Source organism: Erinaceus europaeus, chromosome 18, assembly GCF_950295315.1.
Source record: "Erinaceus europaeus chromosome 18, mEriEur2.1, whole genome shotgun sequence".
NCBI classification, from domain to species: Eukaryota; Metazoa; Chordata; class Mammalia; order Eulipotyphla; family Erinaceidae; genus Erinaceus; species Erinaceus europaeus.
In genome coordinates, this window is record NC_080179.1 from 849,732 (window position 1) to 876,812 (window position 27,081).

General features: G+C 54.1%; 2 protein-coding genes across 2 annotated transcripts in view; one reads left to right on the plus strand and one right to left on the minus strand.

Moving 5' to 3' along the window:
- Positions 1–1,842, plus strand: part of DNAH7 (dynein axonemal heavy chain 7) — a 197,201-nt gene extending 195,359 nt beyond the window's left edge. Inside the window, exon 65 of the mRNA XM_060177540.1 lies at positions 1,309–1,842. Coding sequence (XP_060033523.1) covers positions 1,309–1,515 — 207 coding nt within the window. The 3' untranslated portion in view covers positions 1,516–1,842. The remainder of the gene's footprint in view (positions 1–1,308) is intronic.
- Positions 1,843–2,732: 890 nt separating this feature from the next.
- The window catches only part of SLC39A10 (solute carrier family 39 member 10), a 28,202-nt gene continuing 3,853 nt past the window's right edge, over positions 2,733–27,081 (minus strand). Inside the window, exons 2-11 of the mRNA XM_007535356.3 lie at positions 21,258–21,491; positions 20,193–21,145; positions 17,623–17,830; positions 15,220–15,389; positions 12,699–12,887; positions 10,640–10,760; positions 8,908–9,240; positions 8,036–8,116; positions 5,591–5,781; positions 2,733–4,357 (exon numbers count right to left, since the gene is read on the minus strand). Coding sequence (XP_007535418.1) covers positions 4,199–4,357; positions 5,591–5,781; positions 8,036–8,116; positions 8,908–9,240; positions 10,640–10,760; positions 12,699–12,887; positions 15,220–15,389; positions 17,623–17,830; positions 20,193–21,134 — 2,394 coding nt within the window. The 5' untranslated portion in view covers positions 21,135–21,145; positions 21,258–21,491 and the 3' untranslated portion in view covers positions 2,733–4,198. The remainder of the gene's footprint in view (positions 4,358–5,590; positions 5,782–8,035; positions 8,117–8,907; positions 9,241–10,639; positions 10,761–12,698; positions 12,888–15,219; positions 15,390–17,622; positions 17,831–20,192; positions 21,146–21,257; positions 21,492–27,081) is intronic.

Below are 27,081 nucleotides of genomic sequence, written 5' to 3' on the forward strand. Positions count from 1 at the left end.
GGGCTTCCTTCCTTCCCCTTCCTTCTCCTTCCGCCGAGGAAGCGGCTCACAGGGCTGACGTGGGCTACAGGCCCACATTCACGGCGGCAGGTGACAACACCCTCCCTTGGGGTCCCGGACCCTCAGCCCTGCACGGCTGGCAGCTCACTCGCGGGTGCACTGGGCTCACAAACGACTCTGCTTGGTGAGCAGGCGGGCCGAGGAGAGCCCAGAGCACCCAGCTGCAGCTCTGCAGACAGACAGCCGCCACTGCCCGTGGCTGAGGCGGACCCCTCAGCACCCCGCGGGTCCCCCTCTCCCCCCCCCCCCGGCTTTCCCTCCTCTCTCGACTCCTATCAAATGAAAAAAGAAGGGAAAAGCCACCAGAAGCCATGGGTCCGCTGGGTGGTGGTGGTGATGATGGTGGTGATGGTGGTGGTGATGGTGATGGTCGTGGTGGTGGTGATGGTGGTGGTGGTGGTGGTGATGGTGGTGGTGATGGTGGTGGTGGTGGTAATAGTAAATAGGCAGTGTCATCAAGTCACTTCCGGAATCCCCATGGCTCCAGTGGCCCGACCCCCAGCCCCCCAGGTCAGGGGAGGGTCTCCGTGTGAGAGCTCAGCAGCGAGCACCGCAGACAGGGCCCGGGAGACGGGCCGCCGGGCAGGGCAGAAGCGGCTGTGCTTGCGGGGAGCTGGGCCGACTCAGTCCGGCCGTCCTCCGCTTCCCTGCTCTCCTCTCGCCCCAGCTGAGTACGGAGAGGCAGTTGGGGCCAGGCAGGGCGCACCTGGACCCGGGTTCAAGCCCCCACCTGCTGGGGCAAAGCTACGGGCGTCTCCCTCCCTATTTCCTAGCCCACCCCAATTTACCGTCAAGGAAAAAATGGTAAAAACAGCAAACCGGCTGTTGTGAATCATTGTGCAGGCAGAGCCCCTGATAGCCCTGGAGGCAAAACAAAACAATTGTTCTGGGGGCCGGGTGGTGGGCCTGGCTAAGCACGCCCGTGACAGCGCACAAGGACCCAGGTTCAAGCCCCTGGCCCCCACCTGCAGGAGGAAGCTTCACGAGCGGTGCAGCAGGGCTGTGGGTGTCTTTCTCTTCCCTTTTCCCTCTCGCTTTGCTTCTTTCCAGTTGATGAGTATTTTTTACAGGAGCAGGTGAGTCATATGCTTTGTTGACAAATCAGGTGAAAAAATGTTCTCACGTTCAGTTTCTAACTACCTCCGGAGACGATTCCGAGGCCCTTCAAGTCGCCGAGCACTCGCCAAGCACACGGCTGGCCGCGTCCCTGCAGACGCCACGCCAACCTCAGCTTTGTGTCCTCTGCAGATCTGGCTGAAGCCCTGCAAGAGGGCGGACATACCCGAACGGCCCAGCTACGTGGCCCCGCTGTACAAAACCAGCGAGCGCAGAGGGACGCTGTCCACCACGGGCCACTCCACCAACTTCGTCATCTCCATGATCCTCCCCTCTGACCACCCCAAGGAGCACTGGATAGGCCGCGGCGTGGCCCTGCTCTGCCAGCTTAACTCATGAGGAGAGGCACCTCCTTCCAGGGCCTGGAGGAAAAGCTATGTCTTCAAAGAACTGTTTGTTTCGTGACTTAAAATCATTTGGCTGACAGTATACTTACTTATGGCTTACATGAAAATGCCTCCTCTATTTTAAAACAACTCACACTTCAGAGTAAAGAAATGTTCAGAAATAAAGACACCAGACATATTCGTGTATCTGTCCTTTTTTGGAGACTTTATTTTGGGAGCGTTCCATATGCATTAGGAACATACATAGAATGACACACCACATTTGACAATGAAAAAAACAACAGCATTTGATCATTTCCAGCTTTACAATTTTTTTTTTTTTTTTAGAAAAATGATTCAGTTACAACAACAAAAAAAGTTTAGATATCTTAGCAAGTATCACCTTGCAGGACCATAATCACATTTACGCCACTGACTCACTGTTAATGGACTGACATTCACACTGCATCTAGTTACTATCGCATTTCTAAGCATGATCACAGCTGGCTGAATGCATTGTGGACTGCACCGAGTCCTTACGGAGGGCGTCACACGGTGACAGCCTCAAACGAGTAACAGCAACGAGCCCCACGGACACACGTCCAGTTGGACCGGTCACGCTCCATGGGGTGCTGGAGCCCCGCAGAAATGTAGTGGGATCGAGACTGTCGAGTCAACACTGGCGGGGCCCTAACAACACGCTAGCAGCCTCTTCCGGAGTTACTAGGAAGATCCAGCAAGTCCAGACCACACCAGTGGAGAGACAGCAAGACTGTCCGTGCCTCCAAACGGCCTACTTAACTGGGCCTACCTCCCAGCCGCTGCTTCTGAGAACACTTTTCGAATGAAGCAGACTCAAAGCTGGAATGCACTTCTCCTTGGGTATAAACCCCCCACCCCAATCGTAACTCTTATCTTCTCTGTCTTGGTTCAGAAAGCAAGATGTCTGCATCACTTGAAGTCGGAGGTACTAAGAACGTCAGCACCTTTCAGCTAGGTTGCTTCAAGAGCCCAGCAATGAGATGGGGCCTGGCCTGGCTCAGTGCCCAGTGCTGCAGACGGTAAAACTCCTCCTCGCTGTGAGGAAGTCAGGAAGCACGTTCTAAAGTCAGGCACAAACCGCGAAGATAATAAACTAGCGTTCCTTGCTCATGGTGTGAGGAGAGAAGCTGCAGTATTCTAAGGGTACCTGGTGGGTGTGCTGCTCAGAGCAGTTTTTTCTTCTCTCTCTCTCTCTCTCTCTCTCTCTCTCTGCTAAGTTCATGGAGAAAGAGGAAAGGAACTTGGAAAAGGAGGATTAGACTAGAAGGAAAAGTGTGAATGGAATGGATCAAGTTTGGCTCTTGTAACAGATTTTTAAAGCGGCGACCGACACGGTCACCAAGGAGGAACAGCTGTCTGCACAGAGTTCCACAAGCTGACCGATCGGGCCTGAACGGAAGCCCGCTCGCGGCTCCGGAGGTGAACAGCGCTCCACGCACAGGGCTGGGGGCTGTGGGTGCCCAGGGCAGGCAAGGCTCGGGGAAACGGGCCTGCCCCTCACAGTAATCACACCCGGTTATGGTCAGAGAACCGGGCACCTGACGGGGACACTTCCCTGCCAGGTACCGGTAGCGAGCTTGGCACAAAAGTGGTCAGAGCGCCTTCAGCTGTTTCAGTACACACTCCTCACTGGCTCCCACAGCAGCCATGCTGGCAGGGACCCTCCTGATAACACTTTGACACGTGTGGACAAGACAGTGGGCGCGTCAACTTGAATTTTCAGCCTTGCAACCTTTCTGCCCGCCGCAGGCATGTGCTCTTGGCTCCAGGGCCAAACCGGCAAAGCGCGACCCGTGTTTAGATTGATTCCCGGACAAGTAGCTACTGCTGTGAGTGTAGGGAAAGTGAACGCTTAGACCATAGCACGGGCTCTTCAGTTCTCTGGGATTTTCTAGAGGGTTACAATTTTAATTAAAAAACAAAAGGATGACCACAAGCTTCAATCCTTCACCCCCACAAACACCCATTAAAAAAAAATTAAAGTTTGAAAAAAAAAAACCCCAAACACCAAGTATAATAATAATACAAAGAACCATTATGAATCTTTCATTAAATTGAAGCTCACACAAACATACAACCACAAATTTCAGTAGTTTAGGCTGCAAGTTTAAACACTATGCAAATATATACAAAAATAGTAACTCTAGATTCAAGAATAAGGGTTCTTCCCAGCGCTGAGTCCACACGCGGCCGCAGCCCCCGGCGCCCTCACGTCTGGACGCGCAGCTCGAGCTGGAGGCTTCGGCGCCGACCTCCCGTGCGCAGGCCACGAGCGACCCTTTCGGCACAGAGCCAAGTCTGTCCAAAGTCCACTGAAAATATGTTCAACGTTTAGGTGATTTTTTTCTTGTTTTGGTTCGAGTTCTAGGTCTGCACAGCCACAGACATTTCTACTAATAGACTAGTGTTTCTATATGATTTTCTGTTTGTTTTTTAAAAAGTCTCACTCAAACCGACAGCAACACCGCTTCCTCGGACCCCATTTTCTCCCGTATCCCAAGCTGTCTGTTTTTCAGAGACCCGCTGGCACAGGGCAGAGCAGCACCGGGCGGCGGCCTCCCGTGGTCGGGCTCAGCTCCCCGTGGGCCCGGACGTCACGCAGCCGGGGGCGCCCTGTGCGGTGTGCCCAGGCCGGGGGAGCCGGGGACGCGTGGTCAGAACTGGATGTCGAACACGATCTTGTCTTCGTACAGCGCGATCACCAGCATGATGGCAAAGCCGGACAGCAGCCCTAGGTTCTGCAGGACAAACTGCCCCAGCGGACAGAAGCCGTGCTCTTCGCTGTCTCCGTCCCCATGTAGCATTTCCGGGAGCTAGGGGAGGCGAGGGGCGGGCATTCAGAAGCGATTTTGGAGAACATGGTGACCCCCTCAATGGTACGGCTTCCAGCCTACGTGAACTGAGGAGCACAGCCACACTGCACGCGGAGGCGGCTGAGAGACGCGTCTCAGCCAGACGCAGGCGAGTTTCTTCCGGGACCTCAACACCGAGTCTGCCTCCTCCCTCCTCACACCGGCCCTCCCCGAACACGACACCACGCTGCCCCCACCTGTCAACAAAGGCCAGGGCTTTCTGTGGCCCAGGTGGGGTCTCTGAAAGGCACAGATGGGGCTCCCACCGGAATGTTTTCTGTTTGTTTCGCTTTTTGTTCTTTTCTGTCGTTGTTGTTTTAACTGGGGGGAATTAATGGCTTAGAGTGAACCCAGCTGTTGGTCTGTGTGTAAATCTCTCAGTCTTCTGCAGATGCTCTCCCCCCCGCCCAGGGCCTCCTCCACCGTCTGCACCAGGACCTGGACACGCCCCCGCCCCCCACCCCAAGAGGCCTTTACTTAGATGCAACACAAAGCCTGTCTCAGCTCTGCTCTCCACTTACGTCATGAGTACGATCATCCCATCTTCATCTTTCTCCTTCTGGCTGGTCCAAAACATATTCTCATCTCCCCAGTGAGGTTTGTATTGTGACTAGATAGATTCAGTCTTGCTGAATACTTCTATCCCACTTTAGGAAATATTCAAAGTATCACAATGACTGTGTAACTATTTATTTTTTTAAATTCTTTTCTTTTTCTTTTTTTTTTTTTTTTTGCCTCCAGGGTTACTGCTGGAGCTTGGTGCCTGCACTACGAATCCACTGCTCCTGGAGGCCATTTTCCCATTTTGTTGTGCTTGTTGTAGTTGTTATTGTTGTCACAGCTGTTGTTGCTGATAGGACAGAGAGAAATGGAGAGAGGAGGGGAAGACAGAGAGGGGGAGAGAAAGACAGACACCTGCAGACCTGCTTCACCGCCTGTGAAGCGACTCCCCTGCAGGTGGGGAGCCGGGGGCTCGAACCGGGATCCTTGCACCGGTCCCTGCGCTTTGCACCACCTGCACTTAACCCGCTGTGCTACCGCCTGACTCCCTCTTAAAATTCTTTTTTAATATTATTATTACATCTTTATTTGAGGGGTGGGAGAGCTAGAGAGGGAGAGAGAGAAATACCTGCAGCCCTGTTTTCACCACTCGCAAAGCTTTCCACCTGCAGGTGGGGACAGTAAGCGTCTTACCATGTCCACCAAGGCCACGTAGAGGAACATGCCCGCGGTGACTGCGAAGATCCAGAGCGTGATGTTGTTGGCGTACTGGCCCACGGCCGTGCCTATCAGCATGCCGACGTAGGCCATCATGGCGGACAGCAGGTTGTACACGATCGCCTGCTTGACCGTCATGCCTGCTTTCAGAAGAACTGCAAAGTCACCTAGAGCGAGGACGAGAGGACTTCTCAGAACCGCACAGCTTACGGACTGAGAGAGGACCAATGCGGGCTTTAGGCTGGAAAAGACGACGAGGCCTGATGGCCCGCTTCACTAACAGTCTTCATTTCACTAGACAGAGCACAGAAGCGTTCACTCTGTCGACATGCAGCACAAACGGGGGAACCTGAGAGGCAGGTGTTTGGAAAAGGACGGGCAGAGGTCGATTCTAAAGGGTCTTCTGTTACTATCAGGCAAGAGACAGAGACACTGAGAGGGGAGAGGGAGACAGAGAGGTAGAGACACCTGCAGCCCTGCGTCACCACTCACGACGCTTCCTCTCGCAGGTGGGGGCCGGAGGGTTTGAACCCAGAGCCTCGCGCACTGTCCTGTGAGCACCAACCCTGGTGTGCCGCCACCTGGCCCCCACGGCTAGGATTCTATCAACTTGGGCCCCTCACAGGGCCACAGCTAGTTTGGAGAAGAGCCAGTGATTGTCAAGGGGCAAAGCGGCGTGACAGTGGGGCTGGGGCGGCCGTGTGCAAAGCTGGCGGTCTCACAGCCCTCCAGTGCGAGCAGAGCACAGGGCACTGTGGGAAACGGCTCCTCTGGCGCACGGCCCCCAAAGCCCTTTGCAGAGAGAAAGGCAAGTCCACAGCAGGGAGAGTTCTAAGTGGTGTGCGCTCTACGCCCACAACTGTTTTCCCCAGAAACAGACCTGAATTCTAAAATTGCCAAAAACGTAAAAAGAATTGACTGCCTACCCATCTGTCTAAGCACAGAACACGGGGGCATTTGCTGCTTAGAGACTCTACTTAGGACCCAGTGCTGCCACAAAGGATGAACGGCCGTCAAGAGCCAGAAACAGCAGCCCCTGGATCTCAGCCCCCAGACGTACAGGTGTCTGACCAGGGAGCAGTCAGCACGTGCGGGACAGTGAGTGACACTGGGTCTCAGCCCCCAGACGTACAGGTGTCTGACCAGGGAGCAGTCAGCACGTGCGGGACAGTGAGTGACACTGGGTCTCAGCCCCCAGACGTACAGGTGTCTGACCAGGGAGCAGTCAGCACGTGCGGGAAAGTGAGTGACACTGGGTCTCAGCCCCCAGACGTACAGGTGTCTGACCAGGGAGCAGTCAGCACGTGCGGGACAGTGAGTGACACTGGCGCTCGTGTCTCTCCACAGAAACAGACAACTCTCTTCCACAGACTGCATGCTACCAGCTCTTCCTCCTCAGCACAGCACAGCCAAGTGTTGCCAGGCATCCTTTCGACATACTTAGCAGTGCAATAAGAAGTACTAAGTGGCAATAAAAAGCAACGCTCAGTATGAATCAAGTATCCCAGGCTGAGACTACGTCAGCTTTGGTGCCTTCTCTGAGAGCAGCCAGAGACAACTGACGCTAGCCCAAGTAACAAGGGCGTTTCCAGACTAACAGTCGCGGTCTTACTTCTCTCACACAGCTACTCAAGGGGGGTGTCGCTCACACAGCCAGTGCGTCCGACCGCAGCAGAAAGGGCCCCGTCACACCAGCGTGTCTGCCAGCGCCGGCCGCTGCACCCTGGCCTCCCATGGGCGCGAGGCTAGTACCTGCCGTCTCTCCAGCTCCTCCTTCACAGAAACGCCTGCTGTCCAGCCCTGTGCCATCTTCTGTTCTCTGGGTTTATGTGGGCCTTAGACTGACGGGTCTTTTACACCCTGGCTCTTTTGGCAAATGCATACATTCGCAAGTTTGTTTATTCCCTCAGGCACTGAGTGACTCGACTTGGTGAAGTTTCCAATTTTTTTGAATTTCATTCTCCATCTGATGACATTTTTCCTTCCTGGTATTTCTCGAAAGACGATTAGTCTAAACCACATACATGGAGACGCTCGATTAAAGTCTCGTGGGGCGGGGGGAAGCAAGATGTCTTCCTCCTGCTGCGGTAACAAGGCCGGAGCATAGAGGGCCACTGCCTACTGACTGGAGAGACCCAGGAGACACCGTGTTCACAGGAGAGTCCAGCCGCGCCCAGGCGCTAAGGACACGGAGGGTCGGTCCCGCCCAGGGGACAGCTTCACACCGGGAGCTGCAGCTGAGAGGCACCTCAGGTGCAGAGTCTGATCGGACAGCAAGAGGATGACTGTACTGAGCTCCCAGTACCCCAGCGCTAACATGCCCGTTAGTAACTTACGGTACTGGAATGGGGTACAACAACTAGCCTCCCACCCCCCCTCGGCCGCAGCCTGGGTGACGCCGGCAAGCGCAGGGCCACTTACCTAATTCGTGGGGCAGCTCGTGGCAGAAGACGGCGATGGACGTGCTGATCCCCCCTGTCGGCCCAGCGCTGAAAGCCGCCCCTAGGGTAACGGTAAGAAGAGCATGGGATATTCACTGACTGACTGTTTCTGTCATTTTGATTAATAATGACAGGAATGTGTAAATGTTTTTGAAAATCTAATATGAAGGCACCTTCGTCAAAGCGCTAACTATGCCTTGACTGAAAAAAAATCAAGTTGTTAAAAAGCTGCATTACAGACGTTCGTCTGCATGTTCAAAATGACTTGCTAAATCGTACCTGTGTGCCAAACAGACTCGTGGCATCACATACACGGTCAGTAGCGAGCAGCAGTTTTAGGGATGACAAGCAGCAACAACAGTGTGTGACAGGATCATTTTTAAATGGCTTTCATTATCTTTAGTTGTTGGATAGACAGTCAGAAATTGAGAGGAGGAGGGAGAGAGGGAGAGAGGGAGAGAGACAGAGAGACCCCTGCAGCCCTGCTTCACCACTCAGGAAGCTTCTCCCCCTGCAGGTGGGGACCAGGGGGCTTGACCCCGGGTCCTTGTGCCCTGTAGTGTGTGCGCTCAGCCAGGGGCGCCACCGCCGGCCCCAGTGACAGCATAATGTGTCAGTCCTGAGTACATTAACGGACGGCCTCCAGGGTCGCCGCTGGGGCTGGTGCCGGCACCACACATCCACGGCTCCCGGCGGCCGTTTTTCCATTTTATCGGACAGGACAGAGAGAGAGGGAGAGAGAGACACCGGCGGCCCCGCTCCACCGCTCGACCCGGGTGCTTGTGCCCGGTGATGCGCCCGCTCAGCACCGGACTGCGGCGGCGGCGGGAGGAGGGCCGCAGAGAGGCTCACCGATGGCCAGGCCGTCGCTGAAGTTGTGGATGCCGTCCCCCATGATGACCATCCAGGCGATGTTGGCGATGCCCGTCTCCTTGAGGTCGGAGCCCGAGTGGCAGGGCCCGTGCGAGTGGCGCGCGTGCTTGAGGTACCGCTGGGGCCCCTGCTTGCTCGGCGCGGGCCTGCCCGGCTCCAGGTGGTTCTGCGGCCCGTCGCCCTGGGCGCGGTGCGCCACCTTCTCCTCGTCCACGCACAGGTAGTTTTTCAGAGGGGACTCGTGCTGGGCCTCCAAGTCTGTCAGTTCCGTCTCGTTCAGTCGGTCTTCAGAAATGACGGAGTCGTCTGTGCCTGCGTGGACGACAGCACAGGAAATGCTTCAGCCAGGAGACCGGCGCTTCTGCTCACGGAAACCCTGGCAGAACGGCCGCCTTGGTCAACCTGGCTTAAGTCCGCGGTTGGGAGAGTCCACAAAGTAAGGCTGTGCTCACGCTTGCCTGGCCAAAACCAGATCCCGGAGGCCCAGGCGGGATCCGATAAAGCAGACAGGGAGCGGCTGAAACTCGCGACTGTCAAAGCCAGAGGACGCAAAGTTACTGCAGCATCTCTGCAGGTTGCAGACTGTCTCCATGTAAGGCCTGCCTGCGCAGAGGCGGCCAGAGACCCAGAGGGAAGGGGAGCTAGACAGGGAGCGAGGCAGACACCTGCAGGCCTGCTTCACCGCCCGGAAGCTCCTCCCTGCAGCTGGGTCCTTGCTCAGCCAGCTGTGCGGCCACCCGGCCACCCTGCAGCGGCTGTCGGCGGTTCACAATAAACCCGAGACTTTTCAGAAGCACTGGGAACCCAGGCGGCAGGGCAGCTGCTCAGGAGCAGAGCTCACAAGCCCTGACAGGACACAGGCCCGAGGGGACTCGCGCCTCCTCTCTCTCAGCAGCACGCAAGTCTTCTTGAGAGCAAGTGAAAACCTTACCAGCTCCCAGCTCCCTCCGACCTTCCCGTGTCAACCGGGAAGTCAAAGCGACCCAACACCTGGCCGGCCCGCCCCGCGTCTGTCCCCTCAGGTCTCCGCTCGTCAGCGCGGCGCTGCATGAGATGAACCGTCTTTAAAGCGAGGGCGGCTTCTCCTCCCCTCCAAAGCCACTTGTTCCCAGGGCAGAATGCCGGCACCTCCCCCACTGTACGTGAGCAGAGCAATTCAGCTAAGGGCCGGGACCCCTTTACTTGCAAGGAATCACTCACTCTCAGGGCATACACAAGTTCTGACACAGAAAGGGGGGTTGCCGTTACAAATGTCCCCTCAAAACACAAGATGCCTGACTCTCCTTACCGGGCAACAGAATAAAGTGATGAAGCAGAGATGCTAATCCAAGTAACCATCTGAGGTCGACCGTTCCTCTCTCAGAGTGACCCCGTGGAGAGATCTCAGAAACATGAAGGAAAAAAAAAAGTAACAGCAGATCTACCTGCCGGCAGAGCTAGCGTGTGTCACATTCCCTGTCTGTCCCACCATAAACTCTCCACATTCCAGCACACGGACGACTGAAACAAAAAGTGAGGGAAATTGTGTTTCAACTGTGATTTACACATGGACGACTGAAACAAAAAGTGAGGGAAATTGTGTTTCAACTGTGATTTAAGAAAATATAAATGAGACGCGAACAGCAAGAAAAGAAACTTTTGAGCAATGTAGGCAGAGTCTCAAATCCTGGTTTGGGTGCTGATCTGGTCTTCAGTGAGAACTGGTACTCACCCGCGAGAGGCTTGAGCTGAAGCCAGTCTGCGTCAGGCGTGTTGTTCAACTTGTGATCTGAGAGCTTCCTCCCAATAGTTGGCTCTTCCGCGCTCTGCTTCGCAAACCATTTCTGTTTTCCCTGAGGGGTGTGAGTGGGGAATTCAGTGTCAGCAACAAACAGGCAGCCGCGATCACACAGGCTGCTGACCTTAACGGAACTTAACAAAATATTTAGAAAGAACTGAGACCTACATCTTGAAACCAGGTGAAAATGCAGCTAATATGTGGTTTATTTTCACATGTCCACCCTAAAGGTTCCACTGTCTTCTACTTCACAGTTAAGGATAGGGTACACAGAACTATCATTTGCAACATAAATGAAAAGTATGACCCATCCAATGTGTCCTAAATAGCATGCAGGAGAAGATTTTTAAAAAGTACATTCCCGGGCCAGGTGATGGCGCACCTGGTTAAGTGCACACATTACGATGTGTAAGAACCCAGGTTCAAGCCTCTGGTCCTCCCTCATCTGCAGGGGGAAAGCTTCACAAGTGATGAAGCAGGGCTGCAGGTGTCTCTCTCTTTCTCCCCCTCCCCTCTCAATTTCCCTGTCTCTATCCAGTAATAAATAAATGAGAATATTTAAAACAAACAAACAAGCAAACAAAAAGTACATTTCTGAGAGCCAGGCTGTAGCACAGCGGGTTAAGTGCAGGTGGCGCTAAGTGCAAGGACCGGCGTAAGGATCCCGGTTCCAGCCCTCGGTTCCCCACCTGCAGGGGGGTAGCTTCACAAGCGGTGAAGCAGGTCTGCAGCTGTCTGTCTCTCCCCCCCCCCCCGTCTCCTCTCCTCTCTCCATTTCTCTCTGTTCTATCCAACGATGACAACAATAACTACAACAATAAAACAACGGCAACAAAAGGGAATAAATACATTTCTTTTTAAAAGTACATTCCTTTGATTCTATGTTGAATACAATCGCATTCACTTGCATTTGACATGCTGGAAGTCAGGTTTGAGATAAAACCTAAAATCTGCAGTCTAGTAATAGGAGACACGGACAGGTTCATGAACTTACTGACAATAAAAATACTCATTTTTGACATCAGAGTCCTGTAAGGACTGAATGAGATCATGCACAGAGTAATCAGTAAAGCCTAGCGGTCTTACAATAAAGATAAGGGCTCTTCCATATCTCATGCACTAAGTCAACTTAAACTGGAGGCCACTGCACTGTTCAAGACTGAGGCTGTCAGGCCGGGTGTCAGGCTGTCAGGCCGGGTTTCAGGCCGGTGCCAGGCCTGACACCCGGCCTGACACCTGTCAGCGCCGCCCGTCAGCCGAGGACGGGCCTCCAGGTGTGGCACCTGGCGCTTCCTGCAGGAGCCGGTCACTGCTCTGCGGAGGGAGGTTCAGCGGAGACCGGAGCGGCCGCGCAGAAGACGGGAGGAGGCGGCAGGAAGCAGCCCGGGTCCTGCCTCCTGCCTGGGCGCAGCGGGACGGGACGGGACGGGACGGCGTCAGCCACGTGGCCCGGCGCCCTAACTCGGGTCTGCGGCGGCCTGGGCCCTGGCTCCTGACGGCCTCGCCGGCGCTGCTCCCTCACCTCTGTGTTGCCTCCAGCGCTCTGGTCTCGACGCCCGTGCCTACATTCACCCGCAGGGACCCCGTAAAGCCCGGGCCTGCCGCCGAGACCCTCCCGGGCACCTCAGATGGCTCTGCACCGGGAACGCCGCCCTCACCCCTCAGCTCCTCAGCCGACATTCCGACTGACACGGCAAGTGAGACCGAACGGCCTGCAGCTGGCTGGCGCAGGAGACCGGCAGGACCTGCTTCTTCTGACATGGACTTGTGCACTTCGTAACAGGCGTAAGTTAACCGGTGGCTTTTCATGTCAGCATTTAGTTAAGATGCGGCACGAATTACTGGAAATGAAACCGCTGCACTTTAAGCCAAGTCACTGTTGCCTCTTACGCTACTGAAGGCTACTCAATACAGACGGACCCCATAAGGAATAGTGTTGGCAGGGAAAAAAGCTGTTTCACATCTCTGAAAATTACCAATTAAAAATACTTACTCTTTGCTGTTTGTAGTGCTTAAACATTCTAATGCAGTGCTCAATAATAAATAACAAGTAAATGCCTCCCAGAGCAACGAGTCCCTTCAGCACGGCGTCATACTCCTCCAGAAACTTCTTGGATTCGTGTCCATGCGAGTGTTCCTGTCCATGTGCATGTTGGTGGCTGTGGTCGTGACCACCCTGAGACTGTCAGCAAGAACAAGGACAACTGCTCAGAAGAGTCACAAAATCCAGTTCTACTTAAACTTAGGCCTAATCTCCTAGAGGATGCCGGAGAAAAGGAAAGACGTACACTTTTAAATCGTTCACTTGAGTAACTCGCTCATTGTGCTGTATATAGTTAGTTACTCGGAAAGTACTGCAACTCTAGAACAAAAACCACAAATTCAAGTGTTCTTACAGGTTATGAAACATAGTAACAGAACAAGAGGGAAACAACAAGGAAAAAAGGAGCCTCTGTGAGGTGAACAGAACTTGTTAAAATGTCAGCTACTCGGTCATTTCTCTGCATTCTACAGCTCGGCAAATACATGTACAAAATGACGACGTAGTAATGCCTCAGCGGCTGCATTTCATTGTAAAGGTGCTAACTTCACATACTAACCGTAGAGAATGTAAAAGAGAACTAGTCTTAACTTTTTCTTTCCCTGAAATATTTCTATTTTTTCTACTTTTGCTAGTAATCAAAAGAGAAAGATTTCCCACCCTCTCAAAGGGGACTTAAGATTTCTGCTTCACCACTCTTTAAGAAACATGGAAATGTAGGCAGCCCAGTGACTGAGCGCAGAAACCACCAGCCCCCCCCCCCCCCCGCTAGAAAATGGGGCAGGACATGGGCAGAAACTTTACCAAGGCAGAGACACACAGGGCTGACAGATACAGAAGACACTGAAAATGATATTGCTCTGTTTTCATCAAACTCATGGTTTCCTCTTAAGCTGCTGAATATTCCATACATACAACCCCACCCCCAAGTTAGCAGGTGGCAAGAAACAAAAACCATTTTTCAAAGCCACCGATCATGAGAGAAATGCAAATAATGACAGCAATGAGGTGACACTGTGAGGTAACAGCTGGAGAATGTCATAGCTGGAGACACTGCATGGCTGCTTGGAGTGCAGACAGGCCCGGCCACTGTGGAGAGCAGTCTGGAGACTTACTGGGACACTGGGAACAGACCTGCCCTAAGACCCAGTAGTTCCTCTCCCGGGGAATCTCCCAAAGGAGACAGAAACACCCATCAGAAGGGATCTGTGTGCACCTGTGCTCATAGCAGCAGTCTGTGATCACCAGAACCTGGAAACAACCCAGATGTCCAACACTGGATGAGGGATAAAAAAATCGTGGTGTGTACACATGATGAGATAATATTCGGCTGTTCAAAATGATGACGGTGTCTCCTCTGCATCCACTTGGATGAAACTGGAGGACATGTGGAGTGAGATCAGTCAGAAAGAGAAGGATGAGAACCAAATGATCACACTTACTGGTGGGAATTAACAAAGGAGGGATGGGGAGGGAGAGCACAGGGTGAGACATGGAGGGACATGGGGCACTGCACCACAGCAAAGGACTCTGGGAGGGAGGAGAGCACAGAGTGAGACATGGATGGACATGGGGCACTGCACCACAGCAAAGGACTCTGGGAGGGAGGAGAGCACAGAGTGAGACATGGATGGACATGGGGCACTGCACCACAGCAAAGGACTCTGGGAGGAAGGAGAGGAAGACAACTTGGGGGCCTGGTCATGGTGAAGCCGTGCGCATGTGTCAGAGGCTGCACTGTGAAGCCTTAGCCCCGCGGTCAGAACGTCAAGGCAGCGGCACTGACACAGAGCTCTCCTCCCCATTAGGCCTGGTTCTGACATGAAGCTGAATAGTTTTAACATTCACTAAAACAGTGATTCAGTTTATTTCACAAATACTGTTTATTCAAAGTACCGAGGGAGGGGCTGGGTAGTGGCACACCTAGGAGTGTGCACATACTGCCGGGGCAAGGGTCTAGGTTCAAGCCCCTGGTCCCCCCTGTGTGTGGGGAGGGTCAGCTTTAGGAGGAGTGAAGCAGGACTCCCTGCCTCCCCGTCTTTATCAGAAAAGAAAGGTGGCGTGGAGATGAGAAAGTAGGAAACAAGGCCACTGGGATGGAGGAGTCATCCAGCAAGCACGAGACCCAGGGAGAAAGCTGGTGACATAAGTAAATACTGAAAAAAGAGTCAATAGAGAACTACAAAGGGGAAACGCCCCTTCATCGTCTGAGCAAGACGACACAGTGCCGGAGCAGTGTGCCTCACGAGGGCAGGAGGCCCCTTCCGGTGAGTGTCCCGTTCTTTTCTGCAGGATGCTCAGCTTATTCTGGAGAGAGAGACAGAGACACCTGCAGCCCTGCATCAGTGCTCGTGAAGCTTCCTCCCTGCAAGTGGGACCAGGGGCTGGAACCTGGGTCCTTGTGCACTCTACCCGGCCCCACGCATTTCAGTTTTTTTGAGAGATTAAAAACAGAACAAAGAAACCAACTTACGTGAGGCAGCAGATGAAGAAGGGCGTCTCCACTCATCGTCCCCACAGCCAGTGCGACGAGGAAGGTGAGAAGGAACTGGAAGCAGCCCTGGTTGATGATGGGGACCAGGATGACACCCAGCAAGGACAGCAGGCTGATGACGGTGATGGAGATGATGCCACAGATCCAGGCTGCGGGGAGAAGCCGAGAGTCGGCTCAGCGCCGCGGCTTCAGCCAGAAGGACTCGGGGAGAAAGGGGAAAAAACTCGGCAGAAGGCGGCAAAGTCGTCACAGCGACCGGACAGGGAGCCGCGGAGGGCCTGCGGCAGCTGCGAAGGGCACAGCGAGGGAAGACGCCAGGGAGAGGACTCAGCAGGCCAGGCGGAGAGAGGGCATGCGAGCAAACCAGCAAAAGCCAAAGAGCAAACAGCCAGGCTCTCCGGTGGAGCAAGAGACACGCGGCTGCCACTGTGTAGGCGACACAAGTCTGCGCGGCGACCGAGGCAGAGCCACTTGGCCGAGTGGGTGAAGGAAACCGCCCAGATCGGCGCTCTCCGGCCGCTGGGCACGGGCAGTCCCGGGCCACCTCGGTTCTCCACGCCACCTGCCTCCTCCCTCAGGCAGACCCCCAGCAACCTTCCCAGACAGAGGGAGGCAGAGAGAACGCACCAGCCCACAGCAGCCAGGCTTCCTCGGCCCCGCAGAGCGAGCGGCACCCCGGCCACTGTGCCAGAGCCCCGCCGCCTGTCCCGCGGTGGCTCCCCAGCAGAGAGGCTTCTGGCACACGCACGCCCGTGCTTCTCCACCCTGCCCTGCCCCGCGTGCCCGGCAGAGAGGCTTCTGGCACATGCACGTCCCTGCTTCTCCACCCCTGCCCTGCCCCGCGTGCCCGGCAGAGAGGCTTCTGGCACACGCACGTCCCTGCTTCTCCACCCTGCCCTGCCCCGCGTGCCCGGCAGAGAGGCTTCTGGCACACGCACGTCCCTGCTTCTCCACCCCTGCCCTGCCCCGCGTGCCCGGCAGAGAGGCTTCTGGCACACGCACGTCCCTGCTTCTCCACCCTGCCCTGCCCCGCGTGCCCGGCAGAGAGGCTTCTGGAACACGCACGTCCCTGCTTCTCCACCCTGCCCTGCCCCGCGTGCCCGGCAGAGAGGCTTCTGGCACACGCACGTCCCTGCTTCTCCACCCCTGCCCTGCCCCGCGTGCCCGGCAGAGAGGCTTCTGGCACACGCACGTCCCTGCTTCTCCACCCTGCCCTGCCCCGCGTGCCCGGCAGAGAGGCTTCTGGCACACGCACGTCCCTGCTTCTCCACCCTGCCCTGCCCCGCGTGCCCGGCAGAGAGGCTTCTGGCACACGCACGTCCCTGCTTCTCCACCCCTGCCCTGCCCCGCGTGCCCGGCAGAGAGGCTTCTGGCACACGCACGTCCCTGCTTCTCCACCCTGCCCTGCCCCGCGTGCCCGGCAGAGAGGCTTCTGGCACACGCACGTCCCTGCTTCTCCACCCCTGCCCTGCCCCGCGTGCCCGGCAGAGAGGCTTCTGGCACACGCACGTCCCTGCTTCTCCACCCCTGCCCTGCCCCGCGTGCCCGGCAGAGAGGCTTCTGGCACACGCACGTCCCTGCTTCTCCACCCTGCCCTGCCCCGCGTGCCCGGCAGAGAGGCTTCTGGCACACGCACGTCCCTGCTTCTCCACCCTGCCCTGCCCCGCGTGCCCGGCAGAGAGGCTTCTGGCACACGCACGTCCCTGCTTCTCCACCCCTGCCCTGCCCCGCGTGCCCGGCAGAGAGGCTTCTGGCACACGCACGTCCCTGCTTCTCCACCCTGCCCTGCCCCGCGTGCCCGGCAGAGAGGCTTCTGGCACACGCACGTCCCTGCTTCTCCACCCTGCCCTGCCCCGCGTGCCCGGCAGAGAGGCTTCTGGCACACGCACGTCCCTGCTTCTCCACCCCTGCCCTGCCCCGCGTGCCCGGCAGAGAGGCTTCTGGCACACGCACGTCCCTGCTTCTCCACCCCTGCCCTGCCCTGCGTGCCCGGCAGAGAGGCTTCTGGCACATGCACGTCCCTGCTTCTCCACCCTGCCCTGCCCCGCGTGCCCGGCAGAGAGGCTTCTGGCACACGCACGTCCCTGCTTCTCCACCCCTGCCCTGCCCTGCGTGCCCGGCAGAGAGGCTTCTGGCACACGCACGCCCGTGCTTCTCCACCCTGCCCTGCCCCGCGTGACCTGACCTCGCTAAGTGCCAGAAGCCAGCGGCTGTGTTGTGCCCGTCTCCGTCCGGCCGTGGACACACGGACTCACGGAAGCAGATTCCCGCATGCGGCCAGGTGGCAGGAAAGGCGGAAAGCTGATATTCTGTTCTCAGTCCCACAGCACTGGAACAAGTAAGCACAGGGACTGTAGTAGAAAAGGCTTAACGTTTCCTTACCTGATGCCCCAATATTTGCCTTGTCGTCAGAAACCAGACTTTTCTCCTTATTTAAATCTTCAACTAAAAGTCTGTCAAAATGCTCAATGCAGAGTCTGTTGTCAATCTGATATAACAGCGCGGGGCAAAGGTGCGTAAACAAGAGAGGTGAGATAGGCGCGCCGGAGCAATGGCCGTAATGCTTCAGCAGCTGAGTGGCGTTCAGACACTGCAAGAAGGGTGATGAAACCAGTCAAGTACAAGAACGTTCTAGGATCGTGCAGAAAACAGCAGTCGCACAAAGACTTCAACACATGCGACGTATCAGTGAGGACAGTCACCTGTTACTGTACAGACTCGCAGCTCGACTACCCAAGGCACTCTGTGGATTTTAACTATTTCTCCACTCATAAAGATAATGGCTGTGCGTCAGAGCACCTGGTTAAGTGCACCTATTACCATGCACAAGGACCTGGGTTCGAATCCGACTCTCCACCTGCAGTGGGCATACACGAGTGGTCTTTCTCTCCCTCTCCCTCTCTCTCTCTGGCCTATCAAATAAAAAGAAGAAAGAAAAAAATTACAAAAAGGAAAAAATGGCCATTAGGAGCAGATTCCTAGTGAGGCACCAAGCCCTAGCAATCACCCTGGGGGCAAAACAGAAATAAATATAAAAATAAATAAAATAACAAGCATGATAGAAATCCTACAGGTTCAATACAAACGGTGAATGTTAATGACCAACATCTGGAGATTTTCAGCACCAACACGATTCTACAGCACCATGTATGGTAATAACAAAGGTCTATCCTAGGAGATGCTAGATGTTTCCCCCACACGGCTATTGCTAGGGGCTCGTACGTCTACCAGTAGCTACACTAGTCCTCTAATTTTATAGTCAGTGTCTGTAACTGCTAGAAAGCAAATACCCAATAATGGATACAGGGTAGAAACATAAAGATATTTACCTGAGTGAAAGACACTTCAAAGGGTGGTATGATTTCTTTACATTCGATAGTGATCTTTTTATACACAAGAATAACAAAACTGAACGTTTCTTCCCCAAACTTTAGTGAGTGTTAAAAATTAGAATAAGAGGTTAACGTATCTTTAATGAAACAAATTATTTAAGGTGGATAGTTTTAAAAAAAATCAGAAAGTGTGAGTTGGGCGGTAGCGCAGCGGGTTAAGCGCACGTGGTGCAAAGCACAAGGACCGGCGTAAGGATCCCGGTTCGAGCCCCCGGCTCCCCACCTTCAGGGGAGTCGCTTCACAGGTGGTGAAGCAGGTCTGCAGGTGTCTGTCTTTCTCTTCCCCTCTCTGTCTTCCCCTCCTCTCTCCATTTCTCTCTGTCCTATCCAACAACAATGACAAAAATACTAACTACAACAATAAAACAACCAGGGCAACAAAAGGGAATAAATAAATGTTAAAAAAGTCTTTAAAAAATATTTTATAAAAAATCAAAAAGTGAAAATCAACTGTGAAAATAATCAAAAGAACATGAAATTAAGAAAACTCGTGACTGTCCAATTATGACTGAGGATTCTCACCGCTCTCTCTCTCAGGCTTCACTCAGAAGCACGAGGAAAGGCCCTGTCAAGGGCAACAGAGAGAACAAGTATGCCGTGTGTTTCCTGGCTCTGGCGCTAGTCAGCGGCTGGGAATCATCCTCCAATGACTGAAATCAGAATTACACAGAAAAACCCAGGAGTCAGTCCCCCAATCTCCAAATCTCTAGGAAGCAGGCGGCAGCCCCCATCTGAAGACAGACGTAGGGAGGCCTCCTGAATCCGCAGGCTGGTGGAGTCTAAGGGTCACTACGCATCCGGATGCGAGGCCCAGTAATCAAGTGAGAAGCCAGCCGGTGGAGTCTAAGGGTCACTACATATCCGGATGCGAGGCCCAGTAATCAAGTGAGAAGCCAGCCGGTGGAATCTGAGGGTCACTACGCATCCGGATGCGAGGCCCAGTAATCAAGTGAGAAGCCAGCCGGTGGAGTCTGAGGGTCACTACGCATCCGGATGCGAGGCCCAGTAATCAAGTGAGAAGCCAGCCGGTGGAGTCTGAGGGTCACTACGCATCCGGATGCGAGGCCCAGTAATCAAGTGAGAAGCCAGCCGGTGGAGTCTGAGGGTCACTACGCATCCGGATGCGAGGCCCAGTAATCAAGTGAGAAGCCTGCCGGTGGAGTCTGAGGGTCACTACGCATCCGGATGCGAGGCCCCCATGAAAGGAGGCCGGGGGGAGGCACAGCGGACAGTTAGGACTCGAAACCATGAGGTCTTGAGCGCAACCCTCAGATCGGATATGCCGGAGGGGTGCTCTGGGGTAGTCTCCCACTCTGATTAATAAACACATCTTTCTTTTTTCTTTTTTAACAGAAAAACATTTTCTATGACGGATCGCTCACTGTTTTGTTGGAGACCATGCTATTTTGTTCAGGACGCTGAGTTAAATACAGCTGGCCACTCCACCGTAACTCTGAAATCTCTGAACCGGGCAGCCAGCTTTTTCTTAACGAGTCACCGGGCAGAGACAGAGAGAATCAGAGACGGCGAGGGAGATGGATCCGCTGGCCCGATACTGACCTCCGGCCGCGGGCCGTCCTCGCCGTGGCCCCGCCGCTCGCCGTGGGCGGCTTCCCGCTTCCTCGCGCTCCTCGGCCTGTCCTCGCTGCCCTGGCTGCCCGGGGCGAAGTCCTGTGCGTGTGCGTGTGCGTGTCCGTGTGCGCGCTCGGCCTTGTGGACGCCGTTGTGCCGGTGCCTCTTGGCCTGCTCGTGCTCGGGGGGGCCGCCTGCCGGGTCTGCCGCGCCCTCGCCGCCCTTCCTCCTGCGCTCGTCCTTCCTGCTCCGCTTGGCCGGCCGGCCTCCGGGCTGCTCCGGGCCCTGCTCCTGGCCCTGCCCCTGCCCGTGCCCCTGCCCGTGCCCGCCGGGGGCCGCGGCGTCTCCGTCCCGGGAGTGGCGGGCGGCGGCGTGGTCCGGGCGCTGCTGCGGGCAGTGGCGGCGGCACACGTGGCGGCTGTGCTCGCGGTCGCGTCTGTCCTCGGCGGCCTCTTTCTCTTTCTCGGGGTCGCACCGCCGGCTCCTCTCGGTCTGGTTCTCCGAGCCAGAGCCCAGCCGGCCCCGGGGGAGCGGGTGGCCGTGCGCATGGAGGTGCCGCCCCTCCTGCACCGCCAGCAGGTCCAGGTGAGACAGGTGGTCGTGGCCCAGGTGGTCGTGGCCGATCTCCACCACTTTGATCTCCCCGAGGCCCAGGTTGGTCAGCAGTCTCTCCAGCCCGAGGAAGGACAGCCTACCATCCTCCCCGTAGCGCTCAAACAGTTTGCCGACGTAGAACTTCATCCTGGCGGCCTCCACCGAGAAGTTGCCGGGCTCCGGCTCGGCCGCGCCGCGGGGCGGGGGGTGGTGGTGGCGGCGCTGCTCCTCCTCCTCCGGGCAGCGCTCGTGCTTCCCGTGGCAGCGGCCGCAGTGGTGGAGCACGAAGGTCAGCAGGCAGATGAGGCAGAACTTGGTGTGTGCGTGCACCTTCATGGCTGCGTCTCCTGAGGGTGGAAAAAGAGGAGGGCGGGTTAGCTGAGGGCAACACAGCGACCAGGAGGCTCGCTCGCTCGCTCGCGTACCCCGGCGGCCGAGGAGGCAGAGTGTTTTATCCACCTCTTCGAGGGCGCTCAGCATTCTGTCCTTCTTCAGCTCCCTGTGGAGGCTGGTTCCTTTTGTCACAAAAGCACAATCAATGCAGACGCTCAGGCTTAGCTGGAACAGTCTGGGGCGGAGGAGACACCATAGTGGTAATGGAAAAGAATCGCATGCCTGAGGATCCAAGGTTGCAGGTTCAGTCCCCGAAGCCACCCCAAGCCAGGGCTAAACAGTGCTTAGGTTACATAATAACTAAAAAAAAAAAGATGTCAAAGATTACTCTGACTGCCTCTAACCAGAACACACAATGTTGGGAAGTGGGTCCACTGTTGGGGACGTCCTGGCCATTGCTTCCATGAGAGTCTGAGTGGGTAGCCCCCAAGCTCTCCCCGCTCCAGGTCGAGAAAACTGTCCCTCCCCCGACCTCGTGAGCCCCTGGGTGGACCCCTGCACGAGGGCACCTTTCTGCACAGGCCCCTGCTCCCCCACTTAAACAAAGGCTGTGAATTGCTGTGTCCTGTGCTTGGCAAACGTCCTGGCTTTGCTCAAGTGCTCCTCCCCCCCTGCCCTGAAGTGCCTTAATCGACCCCCAGAGAAAACTGCTACTGAGCTCGTGATCCAGCCTTGTATGGTGACCTTCCGCTTGTGATCCAATAGTTTGTAGGTCATGGCGCAGTTCTGGTTTGGGTTAGGGTTCATGATCACCTACACCTTGCCCCGCACAACGCGCACACCTGCTGGCTCTCTCTCAATAAACCAGAGGGCCCTCTGAGGCTCTCCGGAGCTGACTGTCTGCCCGTCACGCGGAGCCAGATCTCCCAGGGGGTCGCTTCACCCTCCTCCGCCCGCGGCCGGGGAGGTGGGGGACCCGGAGCGAGCCCACACACAAGAGCCCATCTGTTTATACTGAGAAATTGCCCCCATGGGACACGGGGAATAAGCGCAAATTCTTGTGCAGTGGCTGCACGGCTGAATGCTGTCCCTGATGCTTTCCTTCTTAATTCCGGACAGAGAGGACAGAGAGGAGAGCGTCATCACAGACCTGCCCCCCACCTGTGGAGAGCCCTTCTCTGGGCGTCTCATGTGGGTCTAGCTGTTGAACCCAGGGCCTCACACACGCGCATGCTCATACTCAAACAGGTAAGCTACCTCCTGGTTGCCTGTACCATGTTCCTTCCTAAAAATGTTAGGGGCTGGGGAGACAGCATCATGGTCATGCAAACAACTTTCATGCCCGAGCCTCTTGAGGTCCCAGGTTCAAGCCCCAGCACCACCACAAGCCAGAGCTGAGCAGTGCGCTGATGCTTACCTTTCTATCTCCCTCATCAATATAAAATAAACAGAATATTAAAAAAGAAAGAGTCTAAAGTAGGAAAGGATTCTCTTTTCACCTTGTGAGCTAGATTTACATACAGAAGGAAACAAACTTGAACCCTGCTTTTGACACCATAGAAAATGACTTGTAAGCCGGGGGCCAGGCGCACAAGGACCCAGGTTCAAGCTCCAAGTGTTGACTGAACACACGATGACTGACAACAGAGGAGTCGTACGCGGTTCTCTCCGCACCCTGTCAAAGTGGGCAGGAGGGAACCAAGGCAAAGATGACTCTGGAGAGGCAGGTAAGGGCTAGTCAACGGGCAGGGAGACAGCGGTGTTCTTCAGCCGAGTACTGGTCGGGCGAGGTGATTACTGCGCTTACACTCGGCGTCCCGTACCTAGACACGCCGCGCTATCTTAGTAAGAGCTCTTAAAAGTGGCTGGGAAGGAGGCAGCCGAGTTGGTTAAACGCCTTCCTTACGTGTAAGGCCTCAGGATGAATCCCCATCACCGTATCTTATGCAGCTTTATAAAAACACAGTCAGTAAACTTGTGAAAGCCTATTTAATACAAGTATACAATATCTTAATTTCATGAAAGACCGCTTTTGAAAGGGTCTTCCTGCAGAAAAGAATTAAAAGGGAACGGAACGTACTTCTATTCTGTACAGACAGTTGATATGTGTATCACTGAACGTCTTGCTTAGTCTTTACTCAGACTGAGAAGTGTAAGGAGTCCAATAATCCAGTTTTCTGTGTGGTTTCATGATAACAGCCGGCACACACGGCTAAGAAACAAGATTGCACGGACAGACGCCGCCCTGGGAGTCACAGGTCCCTGACAGCTGGTTCTGCGACTCGAGCTGGGAGTCACTTGGAAAGTCGATCACGGTTTATGATCTAGAAAGTGAGGCTATTAATCCCTGCTCTGGTTTCACAGTCATCATAAAAACCAAATGAAGTAACATGCGGACTTTCGGCGGTAAAGGTCTAGGTGTTTTCCAGCCTTAACTGCAGTGTTTACTTTTTAAAGATGTGTTTGCTAACCAGAGGAAGAGCCGCAGAGAGAGAACAGAGCCTGGGGCTGAGTGTGGGGCCTCACACCTACATTTCCAAGGCTTCCTGGGCCCTATTTGTTCGAGATATGCCAGTCTAAGCAAGTGTCAATAAACAGCAATAAGGTGATGATCGACTGCAGTGTCATTTCTAGCGTATCTGTCAAATGCACAACTGTGCATGTATCAGGAAGCTCACTCACTTGGCTCACGTCAGCACTGCCACCTCTACTGCACTTACCTGCCCATCAACTGAGCCGGCCAATAGGAGACTGCTCTGTAAGCCCACCAAGTACATTGGCCTAGGCCGGGATCACTGTTAAATGCAGTGCTACATATGCTGACTTGACTTTTCAAAGGCTCAACCTGTGTGTGTAGGTGTGTGTGTGTGTGTGGGGGGGGTATCTTTATTTTTACTCCTTGAAGGGCTAGTTTATTCCTTGAAGGGATTTAAAAGAAGAGAAAAGAAAAGAAAAGAAAAGAAAAGAAAAGAAAAGAAAAGGAAGAGGCTCTCAGAGCCCAAGTAGCAGATCTGAGGCCGCATCTGAGGCTGCCCCTAACGCCCCTGCAGGGGAGCTTCATGAGTGTCTGCAGGTGTCTCTCTTTTCCTCTCTATCTGCCCCTCCCCTCCTGATATCTGGCTGTCTCTAGCCAATAAATAAAGATAATAATAATTTTAAAAAATCAATGTCCAGGTAAACGTGGTTTTTTTTCTTTTCTGGGGGTAGGGGAGGCAGGGCGGGCATCCTCTGATAACACAGGCCAGTTGCTCCTCACCAGGGGAGTCTTCGGATTGTCAGCTTCCTAAAAAACAACAGGACACAAGGCTCCAAATAGGAGACTTCCAGAACAGCTGGAGCTGCCCTGCAGGTACCAACCCGAAGCAAAACAAACAAAACCTATATTCATGTCTCACCGAAACAAACAACAAACAAACTAGGTCATCAGTTACCGAAAAACTGCACTGTTAACTTTTTGGTTATTTAATTAGGTAATTTCAAAGTGCAGGGGAAGACTACGAAGATTTGAATGCTTTTCAGGTCATGTTACCTATTTCCCAGTCGGCTGCCAGTGGGGAAGCCTGGTCATACTGCCACCAGCCGGCACGTGGAATGACTCTGGAGTGAGGCAGAGACACTTCCTGATTCTCACTTGTCCTGATGCTACTCCTGCTCTCAGGTTTTCTCTCTCTGTGTTCTCATGGAACGTGAGTCAGTTCTATTTCTACAAAATTACTCTCCAGCCCTCTCCAATGGCTTTGTATTTTGACTGCGATGTTTTTTCCCCTTTCAGAAAAATGGTTTCGTGTCACAATGAAGCTGACAATTTTTTAAAAACATTTATAGGACTGGAAATATAAGTTTTTCCCTCTAGACTCATTAAAATAGCATGACATCTAAAACTCTTAAGCCCTCTTCTTATTCAAGGAAAACGACCATTCACTAAACTAACTCATAAATGTCCCTGCTAAGTTTTTATTTTACCGTCTATAAAATGTCCAAGTCTGGGGCCAGGTGGTGGCGCACCTGGTTAAGCACACACACTACAGGGCACAAGGACCCAGGTTCAAGGCCCTGGTCCCCACCTGCAGGGGGAAAGCTTCACGAGAGGTGAAGAAGGGCTGCAGGGGTCTCTCTGTCTCTCTCCCTCTTTATCTGCCCCTCCCCCTCAAAGTCTCTCTGTCTCTACCCAATAATAAATTAAGTTTAAAAAAAAATCCCAGCCCGTGGTTAGAGGAAATGTTTACCAAAAGTTTTAACATTTACTTTCTAAAGTGTAGCATTCACGCAGTGATTTTAAAGAACACTCCTCTAAAATGTTTTTAGTGGCCTGGTTTTAGTATACATTTCTCATTTCCTCCTTCAGCTATATTTTTAAGCTGGTATGATTATTTCCTTGAGTAACAACTTTGCTTACACTGGTTATAAATATCACGTGTCTGTTTCATTGAAAGAAACTGCGAATTCCAGTTTAGGAGAAAATAACTGAGGATAAAAGGCCTTTAGCTGTGGAGACATTCTCCTCTAAAGAAGTCCAGAGGAACAGAAGCGTCGGGACACATGACTGACCGTGTCTTACAGACCTGCTCTGCATGGTACGTGTGAAGCTTCATACTAAATACCTGTGTAGGCTTTCAAAACGTTAGAGTACAAGTGTTTTTCTCTTACACTGTTTTCCTCATTGCTTTATAACAACAGATCATGTGTTATTTTGTATTTATTCACCAAAGCACCCAAGCTTCCTCCTGGTGCCCTGGCCCGCTGCTGTGGCCCCAGATCCTGCAAAGGCCTGTACAGTTACCTCCGCTGTCGTATTTGAGAAGGCGGAGAAAGTCATCTCTCCACAGCCCTCTCCACCCAGAGGCTGGGCTTCCTGATCACACAAGACAAAGTCAACCGCCTCACACACCAGCAATGACTCAGCTACCGCAGAGGAGTGAGTGCCGGGAGGCTAAAGTGGACAGAATTGGACAAGTGAAACAAGGAAGGAGACACAGCAAACAGCAAATATGAATGACCTAGAGGATGGCTTCCTTGAGTGTATAAACGTGAAAAAACAGAAAGCCTCTGCCAAAGACCCGGAGAACTAGTGGTTATCCACGGGGGTGGGGTGGGGACACGGGAGAACGAGTGGTTATCCACGGGGGTGGGGTGGGGACACGGGAGAACGAGTGGTTATCCATGGGGCTGGGGTGGGGACACAGACCTTTGGTGATGGGAGTGGTGAGAAGATAAATCAAAAATCAAAGTAGAGGTTGAGTACTCAAGCCATTTGTCCAGAGAGATGCAAGCACTCTACTCTGAGTTGCTTTGGGAGGACTGGGGGGAGAGGGGCAAGAAGGGCGGGGGGGAAAGGCAGGGAAATGAACGCTAAGAGCTTTGCACTGAGGGTGTCACAGGGCGGCAACCGCCTTTTAAGGCAGAAGGGTAATGTAGACAAGCGGCCGAGACAGAGACAGAGACAGAGACGAGTGGCCCCGGGCTCCAAGTCCCATCGGCTCAGCCAACTGAAGGAACAACAGGCTGAGCACTGGCGCCCTGCTTTTCTCCACCGTTCATAAATCTCTTCAGGGCTCCAGCCTCGGCCCCACCTGCAGGGGGAGCTTCACGAGTGGTGGAGAAGGGCTGCGGTGTCTCTCTGTCTCTCCTTATCTCTCCCTACCCTCTTGATTTCTCTGTCTCTAGCCAATAATGAAACAAATTTTAACAAATAATTTAAAGACCACCTGAGAACGCATGTTATTACCTATGAATTTACACTTAAACATGTCTCCACTCAAGTATTTGGTTTATACAGGTCCTAACAGATCGCAAGGATTTCAGATAACAGCAAGGAGATGCTGTTAACCTCTAACAGCCTTGTAGTCAAAGGGCCGACCGGTGCCTTCAGCCACTATTCCACCCGCTATTCGCACAGGAGTGGAGTGCGAGCGCATGCAAAGGCCGCTTCGGGATCCTTCTCACAGAGCGG